The 12,067-nt window shown below is 40.4% G+C and overlaps 1 protein-coding gene across 2 annotated transcripts in view; it reads right to left on the bottom strand.

Moving 5' to 3' along the window:
* Positions 1-426: 426 nt before the first annotated feature.
* UBASH3A (ubiquitin associated and SH3 domain containing A) overlaps positions 427-12,067 on the bottom strand; it is a 30,074-nt gene continuing 18,433 nt past the window's right edge. For both annotated transcript variants that reach the window (XM_077342782.1, XM_077342783.1), the window contains 8 exons: positions 11,366-11,483; positions 10,110-10,218; positions 9,627-9,749; positions 8,534-8,626; positions 6,644-6,788; positions 4,128-4,234; positions 3,544-3,650; positions 427-2,623 (listed from right to left, as the gene is read on the bottom strand). In XM_077342782.1, the coding sequence (XP_077198897.1) occupies positions 2,486-2,623; positions 3,544-3,650; positions 4,128-4,234; positions 6,644-6,788; positions 8,534-8,626; positions 9,627-9,749; positions 10,110-10,218; positions 11,366-11,483 (940 nt within the window). In that variant the 3' untranslated portion in view covers positions 427-2,485. The remainder of the gene's footprint in view (positions 2,624-3,543; positions 3,651-4,127; positions 4,235-6,643; positions 6,789-8,533; positions 8,627-9,626; positions 9,750-10,109; positions 10,219-11,365; positions 11,484-12,067) is intronic.

The following is a 12,067-nucleotide window of genomic DNA, read 5'->3' as shown; positions in this document are numbered from 1 at the left end:
TTCTGACCCCAGGAAAGTATATAGGGTCATGGAACCCTTACGAACAGTAGGCTTCTGTATAGGAGGCTGCACTGTGGAGGGACTGGAATTGTTCCTCCTCCATCCTCTGAGATGTTTTAAACAGTTTATACTGCAGGAAATCCCAAATATACTGCAGGTCTGCACAGGTCTCCATACTGTCTTCCAGCTGTAACACATGAAGCAGCTCAGAACTAACTTATTTTAGACTTAAAGTAAGGTGACCAGATTTCAACATTTGTAAAGCGGGACACCATTGACCGGGGGGGGGGGGGGTTCTTGATTAAAATTTTGGTCTATATGGAGCAACAAAAAGTTTCATAGAACACATAGAACGCAAAAATAGTATTGTAATATATATATATTTAATTTCAACATAAGTACAATTTGCCAGGTACCCCCCCCCCCCCCGATGTCCCTCCAAAAGTGGGACAATCTGGTCACCTTAACATAGAGTCCAGTAGAAACTTTTAGACTGTCTGATGAAGAGTGCTTCCACTCGAAAACTCACACCCTGAATAAATCTTTGTTGGTCTTAAAGGTGCTACTGGACTCTGATTCTATTGTGCTATTTCAGACCAACACGGCTACCTATTTGAATTTATTTTAGACTTGTTTTTTGTATTTGTTATATAGTTTCACTTTTACTCTTTCCCACTAGATGTCACTCTAAATTAGCCTTTCTCAACTTTTTTACCATTAAGAAACCACTGAAACATTGTTCAGGCTTCTGGTGATCCCAGAAATGGCACAGATGGTGCAGAATATGGTTGGGAAGCATAGCTGTGCATAGACCACCCCCGCCAGGCCCATTGTTGACCATTTTGGGAGGGAGAGGCTGGTTGACATGACCATAAATAAATATTTAACAAATTTTAAAAATATTAAAAATTAATTAATTCCCACCCATCCTGGAAACCCTTCCAGGGACATCAAGAAACCCCAGGGTTTCACAAAACCCTGATTGAGAAAGCCTATTCTAGATTGTTGTCTGGTTACAAAATGAGCCACCACTTCTCAAGGCTGCTTTGGTTGTTCAAAAGACAACAGAATTATCTGCAGGTCTTTTGGTGCACAACACCAACCTTCACGTCATTAGAATGTTATGCTCCCTATTCTTGTCAAATTGGCATCAACCTAAGTTTCTCTCAAGCTGTTGTCAGGAAAAGATGTTCAAGGGACAAAGAAGAGATTTCAAGAGTTTCCCTTGGAATAAGTATAATATAGTGCATAGAAGATTATTGCATCTTTGGGGAAAGGGGATCCTTAAGAGGCAGAGTGCTATTATTCTATGCCATCTCGGCCTGATTAAACTCAAGGTACTGGGGAAACAGCAAAACAGAGGATAAATGAAAGCTCTTTGTTACTAATAGATGCCAGTAAAGAGAAAACTGTACAGGAGACAGGCAATGGTATTTTTGGAATGCTGAAGGTGATGTGAGAGAGGCATTGAAATAGTGTTTTTTCACCAGTTTCCTAGGCCCATTCCGCACACATAGGATAATGCCCTTTCAATGTGCTTTGGCAGCTGGATGTTCCTGTGCAGAACAGGAAAATCTACTTCTAAAGTGCATTATCTATTGAGTGCAGACTAGGCCCTAGACAAAAGAGGGTCTGTGCCTTATCCAGAACAGGCCTCTATAATGTGCTGCATGGGGGTGGGGGTGGGCTCCCATTTAAAAGAATTTGGAAACTGCTGCTGGTTGTTGTCTGATTATTAATAAGGACAAGATGCCAAGAGTCTCTCTGTTTTGTATTATCTGTAATGGTTGCCAGTTATTTTCCAGGCCCGAAGCACAGTTCTAGTCTTGATTTTTAAAGTCCTAAATGACCTAACCCAGGCTGTTTCTCAAGCCAAGTCTCGCCTTATCCTGAACAGAAAGATTAAGGGGAGGGGAGATGATATCCTGAGGACAGAGCCAAGCGTGGTTTCATCACATGAATCTCTGGAAATCTCTGGCAGATAATGAACTGAAATATGGAATGAATATGATCAACAGAGCATAGCTATAGCAACTGAAACAATGCATCTGTTTCTCATATTGTACGGACAGTCATTTAAGGATTTACAGTGCAACCTAAGCCGAGTTCTCTTCTGAGCCCACTGACTTCCATGAGAAGGGCGTTACTGTGTTTAGGTTGCACAGTTAACAAATCAAAGGGAAGTGATGTAGGCAGCAGTAGCCTATGCGACTCATCAGTAATAGTCTGGAAATGCAATTACAAGAGCAATGCTTAGCTTTTTATTACTTGGTTGCATACTTGGCTGCATTGCCTTCCTTGTTCTGGATTATTATAAAAATCTGAAAATGTTTCACTGATGCATAAAATACAGAAGCTATAGAGTGTCTCACTGTAAAAGACAAATCCTGCATTCTGTTTTGACCAAGAAACAGAATTCAGGGCAGAACTCTGTGAGATATTGTTGAATATGGAAGGGGCAGTAGAATTCAGGATTATATACAGTTCAGTTGTCCTGAAGGATAATTCTCCAATTAAATGCATCATTTGATCCATGAATGAGCATAGCCACTGGAGGGTTAGCCATCTGCCATCGTTTCTCCTCTTTGTATTCTTCACAGAAACACATGCCCAGTGAGGGTATCTATTAAAGGAAGGGAAAGCAGATTTAAATGAATGTTTGGTTAGTGCAAGCAAGAAAGTCACCTCATATAGCATTCACTTTCATTAACCAAGAGAGTTTATGGAGAAATCATTTGAGGTTGTTTTAAGGAATTGACAAAGAATTCCAATACTTGTAATATGCGCCTGAAGAAGATAAATGTAATCATAAAAAGGGGCATGTAGGATTGTAAAAATGCTATGGGCATTTTTCTTGCAACTTTATTTTAAAGACTAAGTAATTAAATATTCTGCAGGCCATTTTCTATAGTACCTGATCTTTATCTCTAAGGCAGCCCTTTTCAACCTTACTTCAACTAGGAGTAATCACTGAAAAATTTTGTGGGCTTCAGGGTAATCCTGAAGTGATGTCAGCTGGTCAATCTCTCTACCATCACCCTGGGGCCTTTGCCCAGAAGTGGCACATCCCCCTCATCTCCACCCACCCACAGAGTTAGAAAAAAACAAACCCAACGAACCCCAAGAGGGTTCACCTGGCTAGAGAGTGGTGGCCTGCTGTGCCTGCTTCTAGGACTGAAATACCAGACTGCATTAGCAGACAGGAACTAGACCTCCTTGCTGGACTGGATAAACACTTTAAATGTTGGATACACACTTTTCTTGGATGCTTTAGGATGCTTTGGGCTGATCCTGCATTGAGCAGGGAGTTGGACTAGATGGCCTGTATGGCCCCTTCCAACTATATGATTCTATGACTCGCTGGACTCCAAACATCACCAACTGGTCAACCACATTTGTGTAACCCCTCCAGGGCCATGAAGTTACCCTGGGATTATGTGGGTGGGAAATGCTGCTCTGAGGATTATGCGCATAATGACCTGGGGGAAGAGTCATACTTGGAGCACAAAGATGTATGTAGCAATATCATGTTTTATGTCTTACCTTTCGAACAAGCTGGGCAAATTCACCATTTCCCCTGGCAGGGAGACCCAATAATGGTCGAGTGAAGGAATCCAAGGATGAACCATGGCCCACAATCAGAATGATGCCTATTATCAGAAATATTGGTTTTGAGTGCAATATATTCAGAAAGCAGTCATAAGCAGGTCTGTTCAGAATTCTACTCAAGTCTATTCAGTTGGGTTTACTCCCAGGAAAGTGTTCTTAGGATACCACTGTGAATTTGATAGATATGTGTATTACAAAGTCCACAATAGCATGAATTTGTCTGGGTGATGGCCTAAGAGTGTAAGCATAAAATGGGGGAAAGAAGAACCTTGTATATTACTCAGCTCTTTGAAGGAAGGGCATGTTAAGGATAGTGGGAAAATATAGATGTTTTGGTATATTTAAGACCTTAAGGGAACAAGAGAGTATAAAATGAATTGTTTAAAAAGACTCAAATAAATGATACATGGCAGGAGGCTGTTATTCCAACAGTCCTGGGAGAGAAGTTCGTATGACACTCTCTTGCTGATAATTCTGTTAGTGTTGGTACAAAATAGTGAAATTTACCACAGAATTACCTTCAGTTGTACAGGAGCCAACAATTTGTTTTATGTTTACTGAACATCTATTAACATACTCCTCGTAGCTTTCCGATGGCATCAGAGAAGAAAGAGGAAAATTGCATCTGTTAATGAAATAATCCATTTGGTTAACATTTGTTGATTGTACAGCAAACAGCAAACATTAAGTCTGAAACTATGGTGATCTCGCCCACTTCCTCACGTACAGGATTTCCCCTCCCTTTTTCTTCTTTCCCTGTCTTGCTGAACATCCCTCTATCGATTTTCTCATTTGAAGGTTTATACCTGTCCCATTTGTCATGTAATTATATTTTGATGCTAGCTCAGCGCAGGGAAGAGACAAGATCTTCTTATACATCTGAAAATGGCACTTGAGAGGCTTTTGAAAATTCAAAAATAAAGATTTTTTTAATCTTTAGAGGGGGAAAGATCAAGTGGAATAAGGGATGTGAATCAATAATAACTTCGAGGTAATTTAGTAATTCCGCAAACTTCAGTTCATATATTTCCAGCAAGTCGGTGAGAGTTTTAAATTTTTCACAAAGATCTTAGAATTCTTGAGATGAGGGGCCTTGGTTTCAGTGTCTGATAAACATTCCAGTACAAGGTCTTGATTTTAACTGATTCTTCAAGCTTCAGAAGTCAGAGATACACTAACAAGTACCCAAATTCCTTCTCTAAACAAGCCAGGGATCACTCCACTCTTTAGAGCTATCTCCCTTTTCAAGTGGGCAGGGAATTAATTCCATTAAGTTCTGTCCCTTTTTCTGGCCTAAATGGGGGTTTTCAATGATCCTGTTATTCCTTCTTGCTACCTTCCCAGTCCTCCGTCAGCGCTAATTGAATTCAACAGTCAGTCCCCAGAGTGGCTGTCCATAACTGCCTGAGATGGTGCTGCTGTGACCAGCCTCCTTCAGTGCTCCCTCCAGTTAATCTGTGAGGCTGGCCTCTGGGGCCAATATAAAGCCTTGTGCAGGCAACCCTGTCAAGGCAGGTCACCCAGGGAAAGTGGTGCAGATGCATGGTTGTTTCTCGACATGGGGGGGGGGGGGTTCCCCACTACCAGGAAAAAGGCAGTTCAGGTTCATCAGCAATTGCTGGGCAGATCCCTCAGACTGCCTTTTTCCTATTGATGGAACATAACCTCACTGAGGGTCAATCACCTCCGGTTTTAAGGAGTGTGTTGTCATGGCCACAACTTGGGTTTTATTAGGGGGGATATATACCTGGGCTGCTTTGGCTTCCAAGTCCACCCTTGCTCTACCTGTTGCTTTGCTTTTCAGAAATCAAAAACTGTAAGGTTCAACAATATTGTTGTGATTGCCTAGCAACCTCCAAAATGACCACTGAGAGCTCAGTGGGAATTTTTTTCTTAAAGTTACAGCCATTGTTTCTATTATTTTTGAGGTTTATTGGCCCTATTTATTTATTAGATTCAAGTTTTTCTAGAACTTTCTTTAGGTTTGTAGAAAAATCTCCCTAATGTGATCCTAGATCCGTTTTGCAGATCTGTTCATCATTTCGTCCATGGTGCAATTGGGAATTAAACGTTATTGAAATGTTATTGAAAGAAATGTTATTCTTTCCCCAAGAAACTAGAGAATTTGGATAATTGTATTTCATCATTACAGCCTCATATGTACAACTGCAATACTGTGCCAGATGTCCTAATAATGTTAATAAGACACAAACTATAATGTCCTTGCCTGAAGTTCTATACAGTATGGCAGGATTACCATTGTAGGATTAATTGTCATAAAATGCAAATATAGTCATTAGCATAGCTGGCATTTTTAAAAGATTAGACAAATATATTAAGAATTTATTAATGGCTGTATGCCAAAATAACCTTTGTGTTTAGAGGAACTATACCTGCATTATCAATCACTAGGGACAAATTATAGTTACCCAGCATGCCTTGCTTCTGAAAGCCTGACATACACCTGTTTTCATAGCATGAGGAGGTATTTTCTCTGTACTGAGGAATACAATTTTCTTTTAAGGGTGTTCTCTTCATAAAACATATGGCCAACTCATCATTTTCATTATTTGAACAATTTCCAAGACTGAAACTTGCATCATGGATAATAACTCCAGGAGCAAAGTATATTACTACAACCAGTCAGGCCTCTGCTGATGTTTCCTATTCAGTTTGTGGTTTTGCAATTTTTTGGAAATTGTGTTAAATTACAGAATTGCTTTGCTGTAATTTGCTGTAAGGAGTCAAAGTCTGTTTCCAAATAAGGTTTTCCTTCCAAACTGAAGGGTTTTTTTTGTTATTGTTTTTTGGTTTAATCTTTGGAAGTTCCATATCATGTTGTGGTGTCATTGACCTGTTTCCAGGGCTTCTTCATCCTTCATGTCTGTTTTACTCCAGGTTTTTGGGAAAGGAAAGCAATCCAAGTATGTTAGCATGCTACTTGGAAGGAATGATGCACATTTATTAATTTCTACATTTGATTTATTAATGTTTAGGCACCATCCTAATAAGATTCTGTAAATGGAGCACTTACTTGTATGAGGTGTCTATGCTGTAATTGGCCTCTGCCAGCTCCTTCCGAGTCATAAAAGAAGGCATAATCGGGCTTGTTTCCCATTTAGGCCATTCAAAGAGACCAGGTTCTATACAAATCTGAGATTTTTGTTCTAGCTGTAGCCCTGCAATAATAACAGACATGTTCGGACAGAGGAACAAATTCAAAACCCTGGATTTAATTCTAAATCCTATGCTCAGTGAGTAACCATTACTATTACTCCCCAGTGTCATGTTAGCCTATCACTAGAGCAAAAATACTCTGCTGTTGAATGCCAAGTCAGTGAACAGAAAAATAGCTGTAACCCAGCATTTAATCCTAGATGAGAGAGGGCTTAAAGCTATCAATTTTACCAGCCAGGGTTCTCAGTGTAGCAGCAGGCTAAATCTAACAGCTGTGGTGAGACAGAGTCATTATAGTCTCTGTAATATTGTCTCCCTTACTAGGTGTCCTGATCAACAGCCCCTGGATTTTGAGGTTTTGTATTTGGTGCTAGAATGGAGATACAGACTAAATACTCTGATGGTGCATAACAGTCTACCTGTCTGAGCTGATCTTAGCATTGGTGTTGGAGACTCTCGATATTCTATCCTAGATTGGCAAGAGCATGATAAGGGCTCTTTATGAGCAGGATTCAGGTAACACCCTGACTGGGTGATTCACAACTGGGCAGCTCCAGTACAGCTTATCTTGGTCAGTTAGCTCATGCAGGAAAGGTAACAGGCACTGACGCTCATGAGCTGATCTATTTGAATCCATTTAACCAGCAAGGAGCCCAGCCAAAAACATCCCATAACAGAACAAACAGAGCAAGAGGTAAAAAGATAAAACACGATTGGTGGTGTAGTCCCCCCCCCCATCCTTGCAGCCATCCACCCACCAGGGTGGGATACACTAGATATTACCACATAGCCTGAGGAGGGGCCCATTGTTCCTAGCCCTGACCTCAACCAAAGACCTGGAGGAAGAGCTCTGTTATGCAGCCCCTGCGGAATTCTAATAGCTCCATCAGAGCCCTCAGCTCTCCTGGGAGCTCATTCCACCTGGACAGAACCGGAAAAGCCCTGGCCCGGGTCAAGGCCAGGCATGCTTTCCTAGGGCCAGGGGCCCTAAGGCCAGGTGTGTTTTCTTGGTAATGTCCACATTCAAAAGATATATAGTTCAAATGCTTCGGAAACTTTGGTTGATTCAAAATGGGGCTGCAAGAATTCTTACTGTGATGTTTTAAAGTAATATAAAACCAGTTTGACTTCAGATGCACTCACTCTCAACTTGTTTTGGAATTCAATTTGATGTGCTGGTCCTGACTCAAAATGCCTTGGCTCCAGAGATTCTAAAAGACCATCTCCATCAGGCTGCCTGGATTTTGAGAATCATGGATAGTGCATTCCTGCAGAAACCAGCCTTAAGTAAAATTAGTTTGGCTGTGATTCCTGGGAGTGTTTTGTTGTTTTTTTTTTTGGAATTTCAGTTCACTAACTTAAACATGGGCTCTATTTAATGCATAAAAGCTCCTAGCATGCAATTAAGGAATACAATTTTTCTAAGCAATTAAGAGTTCTCCTAGTCCACTTTCACACCAGTGATTCAAATAATGGTATACCCGATAATAAAACTGAACAGCTATATCAGGCAGAAAATGATTTAATTAAAAATAGTTTGCTTCCATTTTTATATAGTATTAAAGGCATTACAAAATTATGTAGTAGAGGTTAAAAGGCATACTTAGAATTCCTAGTGAATGCTTTCATAACCTGTTGATAAAAACCATTTTAACAAACCAAAAAAAGTGTGCGTTATATTTCCAGCACAGAAGGCATAGACAAACAAAAGTAAATCTGAAATATTCCTCCTGCTGGAAAGACTCACCTTCTAACACGTGATGTGCAGTTTGGATGCAGCGCAATGCTGGGGAAGAGTATACACAGCTAATGCTCAGCTCCTTTTCTAGTAGGGCTTCCCCTGGAAATGAAAAAAAAAACCCATCATTCTTCGCAAAAGAAGAGGGTGGGGTGGAGGTTACACTACCTCCTCACACATACATTTGTTTTTTATTTATTTTATTTATTTATTTAGATTTATATGCCGCCCTCCCCGAAGGCTCAGGTGGCATTCACTTATCTTGATTCTACTTGAGCCATTCTACTTTCAGCACATCCCTGTACTGCCTTAGCTCCAGGAGTTTCTGGTGACCCTACCCCTTCCTTCCCCACTGGTGGTCAAGCGGGAATCTATCAATCCCAGAAGCAGAATAGCACATTAAAAAAAAAAAAAATGTTAGCTACAATGATCTCCAATTACGTACTCAGGGAGAAATCTTGAAAAAGCAGATCTTCATTTTGTGCCTAAAAGCTAGCAATATAAGGAGCAAGTGAGGCCCATGAGGAAGGGAATTCTATGCTGTGGGTACCACCAGTGAGCAAGTGTCCTTTGTGCTTCTCACTGACTCACTTCTCTCTTTCTTTTTGACGTATGAAGGAACTATGCAAAGGAAGCAGGGATGACAAGACCTAGAACGTCCTGCCACATCCTTCCACTATAACTAATGAAGTCTCCTGCTTATGCAGCCATATTTTGCTATTTTCCAGGAAAAATAACAGCAAAATAACTATGTGAGGGGAAGAAGCAGTTACAGTTTGAATGCTAATATTCCTACAACCAAGTGCTGCATTGTGGAGAGACATTTGGAGCCCATGCAAATAATTCTAGGACACATGGACTCCAAGGAAGGGCAAAGAGAACCCCTCCCCAACATATAACCGTTTCTGCTGGCAAAAATGGTATGGGGGGGGGAGCCTGAAGCCCCTGCCCCCCTCTACCCCCCTCTACCCTCACAGTGTTCAAAGCAGTTTGAAAAGGTGTTGTACTGTAGGATCCCTAACACAACTCTTGTCAGTTGTATCATTTAGATAAGACCTGAGAGATTCATAGTCCTGCCCTCTTATTTCCTTGAATAGTTTACCTATGAGTCTAGACTGGAATATACCACAGCGTGTTAAAGGAGGATCACATTCAAAGTTTTTAATGCTGTTCTTGCGGTTTGGTAGATTAGCAGGGAAGTTGAGGTCTGGTCGATAATACTTGCCTGTAACAAAACAGAAGGCTTTACTGTTGATATAAAAGCATTCATAGCCAAGTGCGCCCCCACCATCATCTTTCAGTGATTTTAGGGATTACGCTACAATCTCATTTTTTTCGTAACATACATTTTACCCTATGTTGATTGAGGAATCATGATGTGAAAAAATGATGCATATTTCATGGTGACCCCATTTCAAACTGAAAGAAAATGGGGGAGGGAAAAGGGGCTTGGATACGGAGATCATTTCCACTCATATGGCATTTGTGAGGAGCAAGTGGGCAAATCCTTTCTGTGTTGGGCATAGTGGTAATATTTCACAGCTAACTTTAAGTTCAATTTAGCGTTCAGATCCCCCAGTCTTACCATCTGGACTAAAACACTGCTGTAACCAAGACTTTCCAAACACCTGATCTACCCTTTCTCCATGGCGCATCACCAATAGTCCTCTTCGGCTGGCAGTTTTTGTTGAAAGCTGGAAGAAATTACATGATAGCCCTACTTATTAAAATGATCTGCTTTTTAAAAGATAACCATAAGTTTAAGTGAGCAGGAGTGGAATTTACAGAGGGTCAGTGACACTGATAATTATGTCACTTCATTTTCTGAGATATTATGCTGGATAGCTTTTGGGAAGATCTAGCAGGTTTACTTTATTTGATGGCTGAATGGGTTCTGTTCATGATAAGAATGGCCTTGCTAAATCAAACTACCTAATACAGGCTTCTATCTTAAGCAGAAATCGGTTAGATTTCCTTGGGAAATCCAGACATAGGTTTTGTGTAAGGTTGCTGCAGCATTAGGTTTATACTGATTTTGACTATGGATGTTTCATTAGCGTCCACGACTAATAAGTGCAAACACTAGGGTTGCCAGATCCCTCATAATCACTGATGGGGGATGGAGTATAGGAAGTTGGGACACTCTTTGAGATTTGGGGATAGAACCTGGGGAGGACAGGAACTACAGTGAGGTACAGTGCCATAAAGTCCACCCTCCAAAGCATCCCTTTTCTCTAGCAGAACTGATCTCTGTAATCTGAAGATGAGCTGTAATTCCAGGTGATCCCCTGGTCCCACGTGGAGGCTAGCACCCCTAGCAAACACAAAAGTGCAAGTTACATATCTAGATATGTTGTATATCTTTGGTCAATGTAGATTTATTCCACTTAATCATTTTGGATTTTCAACTTCTTTCTTTTGTTGTAATTTAACTGAAAAGATACAGTGTCCTTTTTACATACTTGCAGATTAAAAAAAAAATTATTCACCTAAAATAAATTGTACAAAATGGCCATCAGTTTTGGAGAGTGCATTTTCACTACTGAAAAGAAGGCTCTTTATTCATAAGCAGTTCTGATAACCCTATCTCTTTAATCTAGGGTTTAGTCTGCACACAATAGATAATGCACTTTCAATGCACTTTCGTAGTAGATTTTCCTGTTCCGCACAGGAAAATCCAGCTGCCAAAACACATTGAAAGTGCATTATCCTATGTGTGCAGACTAGGCTTAGATCTAATGAGATGAAACAATAAAAACCTTTACTTTTGCAAAAACTCTGTTTTATTGACATCGATATTTGTGGACATACCAAACAGCGTGACATTCAAAAGCTGGTTACCTGGAGAGTAAGCATTTTGACTACATTCCTCGGCATTAAACTCTGCTCTTTCGACTTTGTGTAAGGTTCAGTTTGGTTCTTGGTAAGCTGTCGTGATGATGGAATGAAGACATATTCTCTGCAAGAGAAAATGTTATGCCAGTGAAACAGAGAAAGAAAAAGTAAATGGTGAAGAATGCCAGGCTCAAAAATCATTGAAAGACTCAGGGTACTTCCACGCATTGAAAAAAATAGTGTTATGCCAGCAAAATGGTGTAATGCTAGAAAAATAATGTGCCTCCAGCCATTCCTCACCTTCTGGCTCTCTTTCTTTCCTCTGCCACCTTCTCGTGCTTCTTAATACTCCACATGCCTGCTTGAAATGGTGGAAGAGAGCAACGCGCTTTACTCATGACTCTCCTCCTGTCAATCAAGCCAGGCAGCCAATCACCTTTCTCCATGTTTTAAAGGACCCACATTGCCAGCTTTTTTTTTTTGTAAAATTTCTCCGTTGAGACACCTATGCATCTTATCATAGATGCATAGTGCTTTTTTTAATGCCACCCCTTTTGGAAACAAGAACCTTGAATCTGTTAAAAATTAATCCTGATTTTTTTTGGGGGGGGACTAGTTTTAACTGGGGGGGGGTGATTTTTTCCCTTTGCCTGAACAATTTAACACTTATTCATTGCTGTTTGCCCCTAAAAAAAGAAAAACAAAACA

The sequence above is a fragment of the Paroedura picta genome, chromosome 6 (assembly GCF_049243985.1).
Source record: "Paroedura picta isolate Pp20150507F chromosome 6, Ppicta_v3.0, whole genome shotgun sequence".
NCBI lineage: Eukaryota > Metazoa > Chordata > Lepidosauria > Squamata > Gekkonidae > Paroedura > Paroedura picta.
This window is presented reverse-complemented; position numbering and strand designations above follow the sequence as displayed.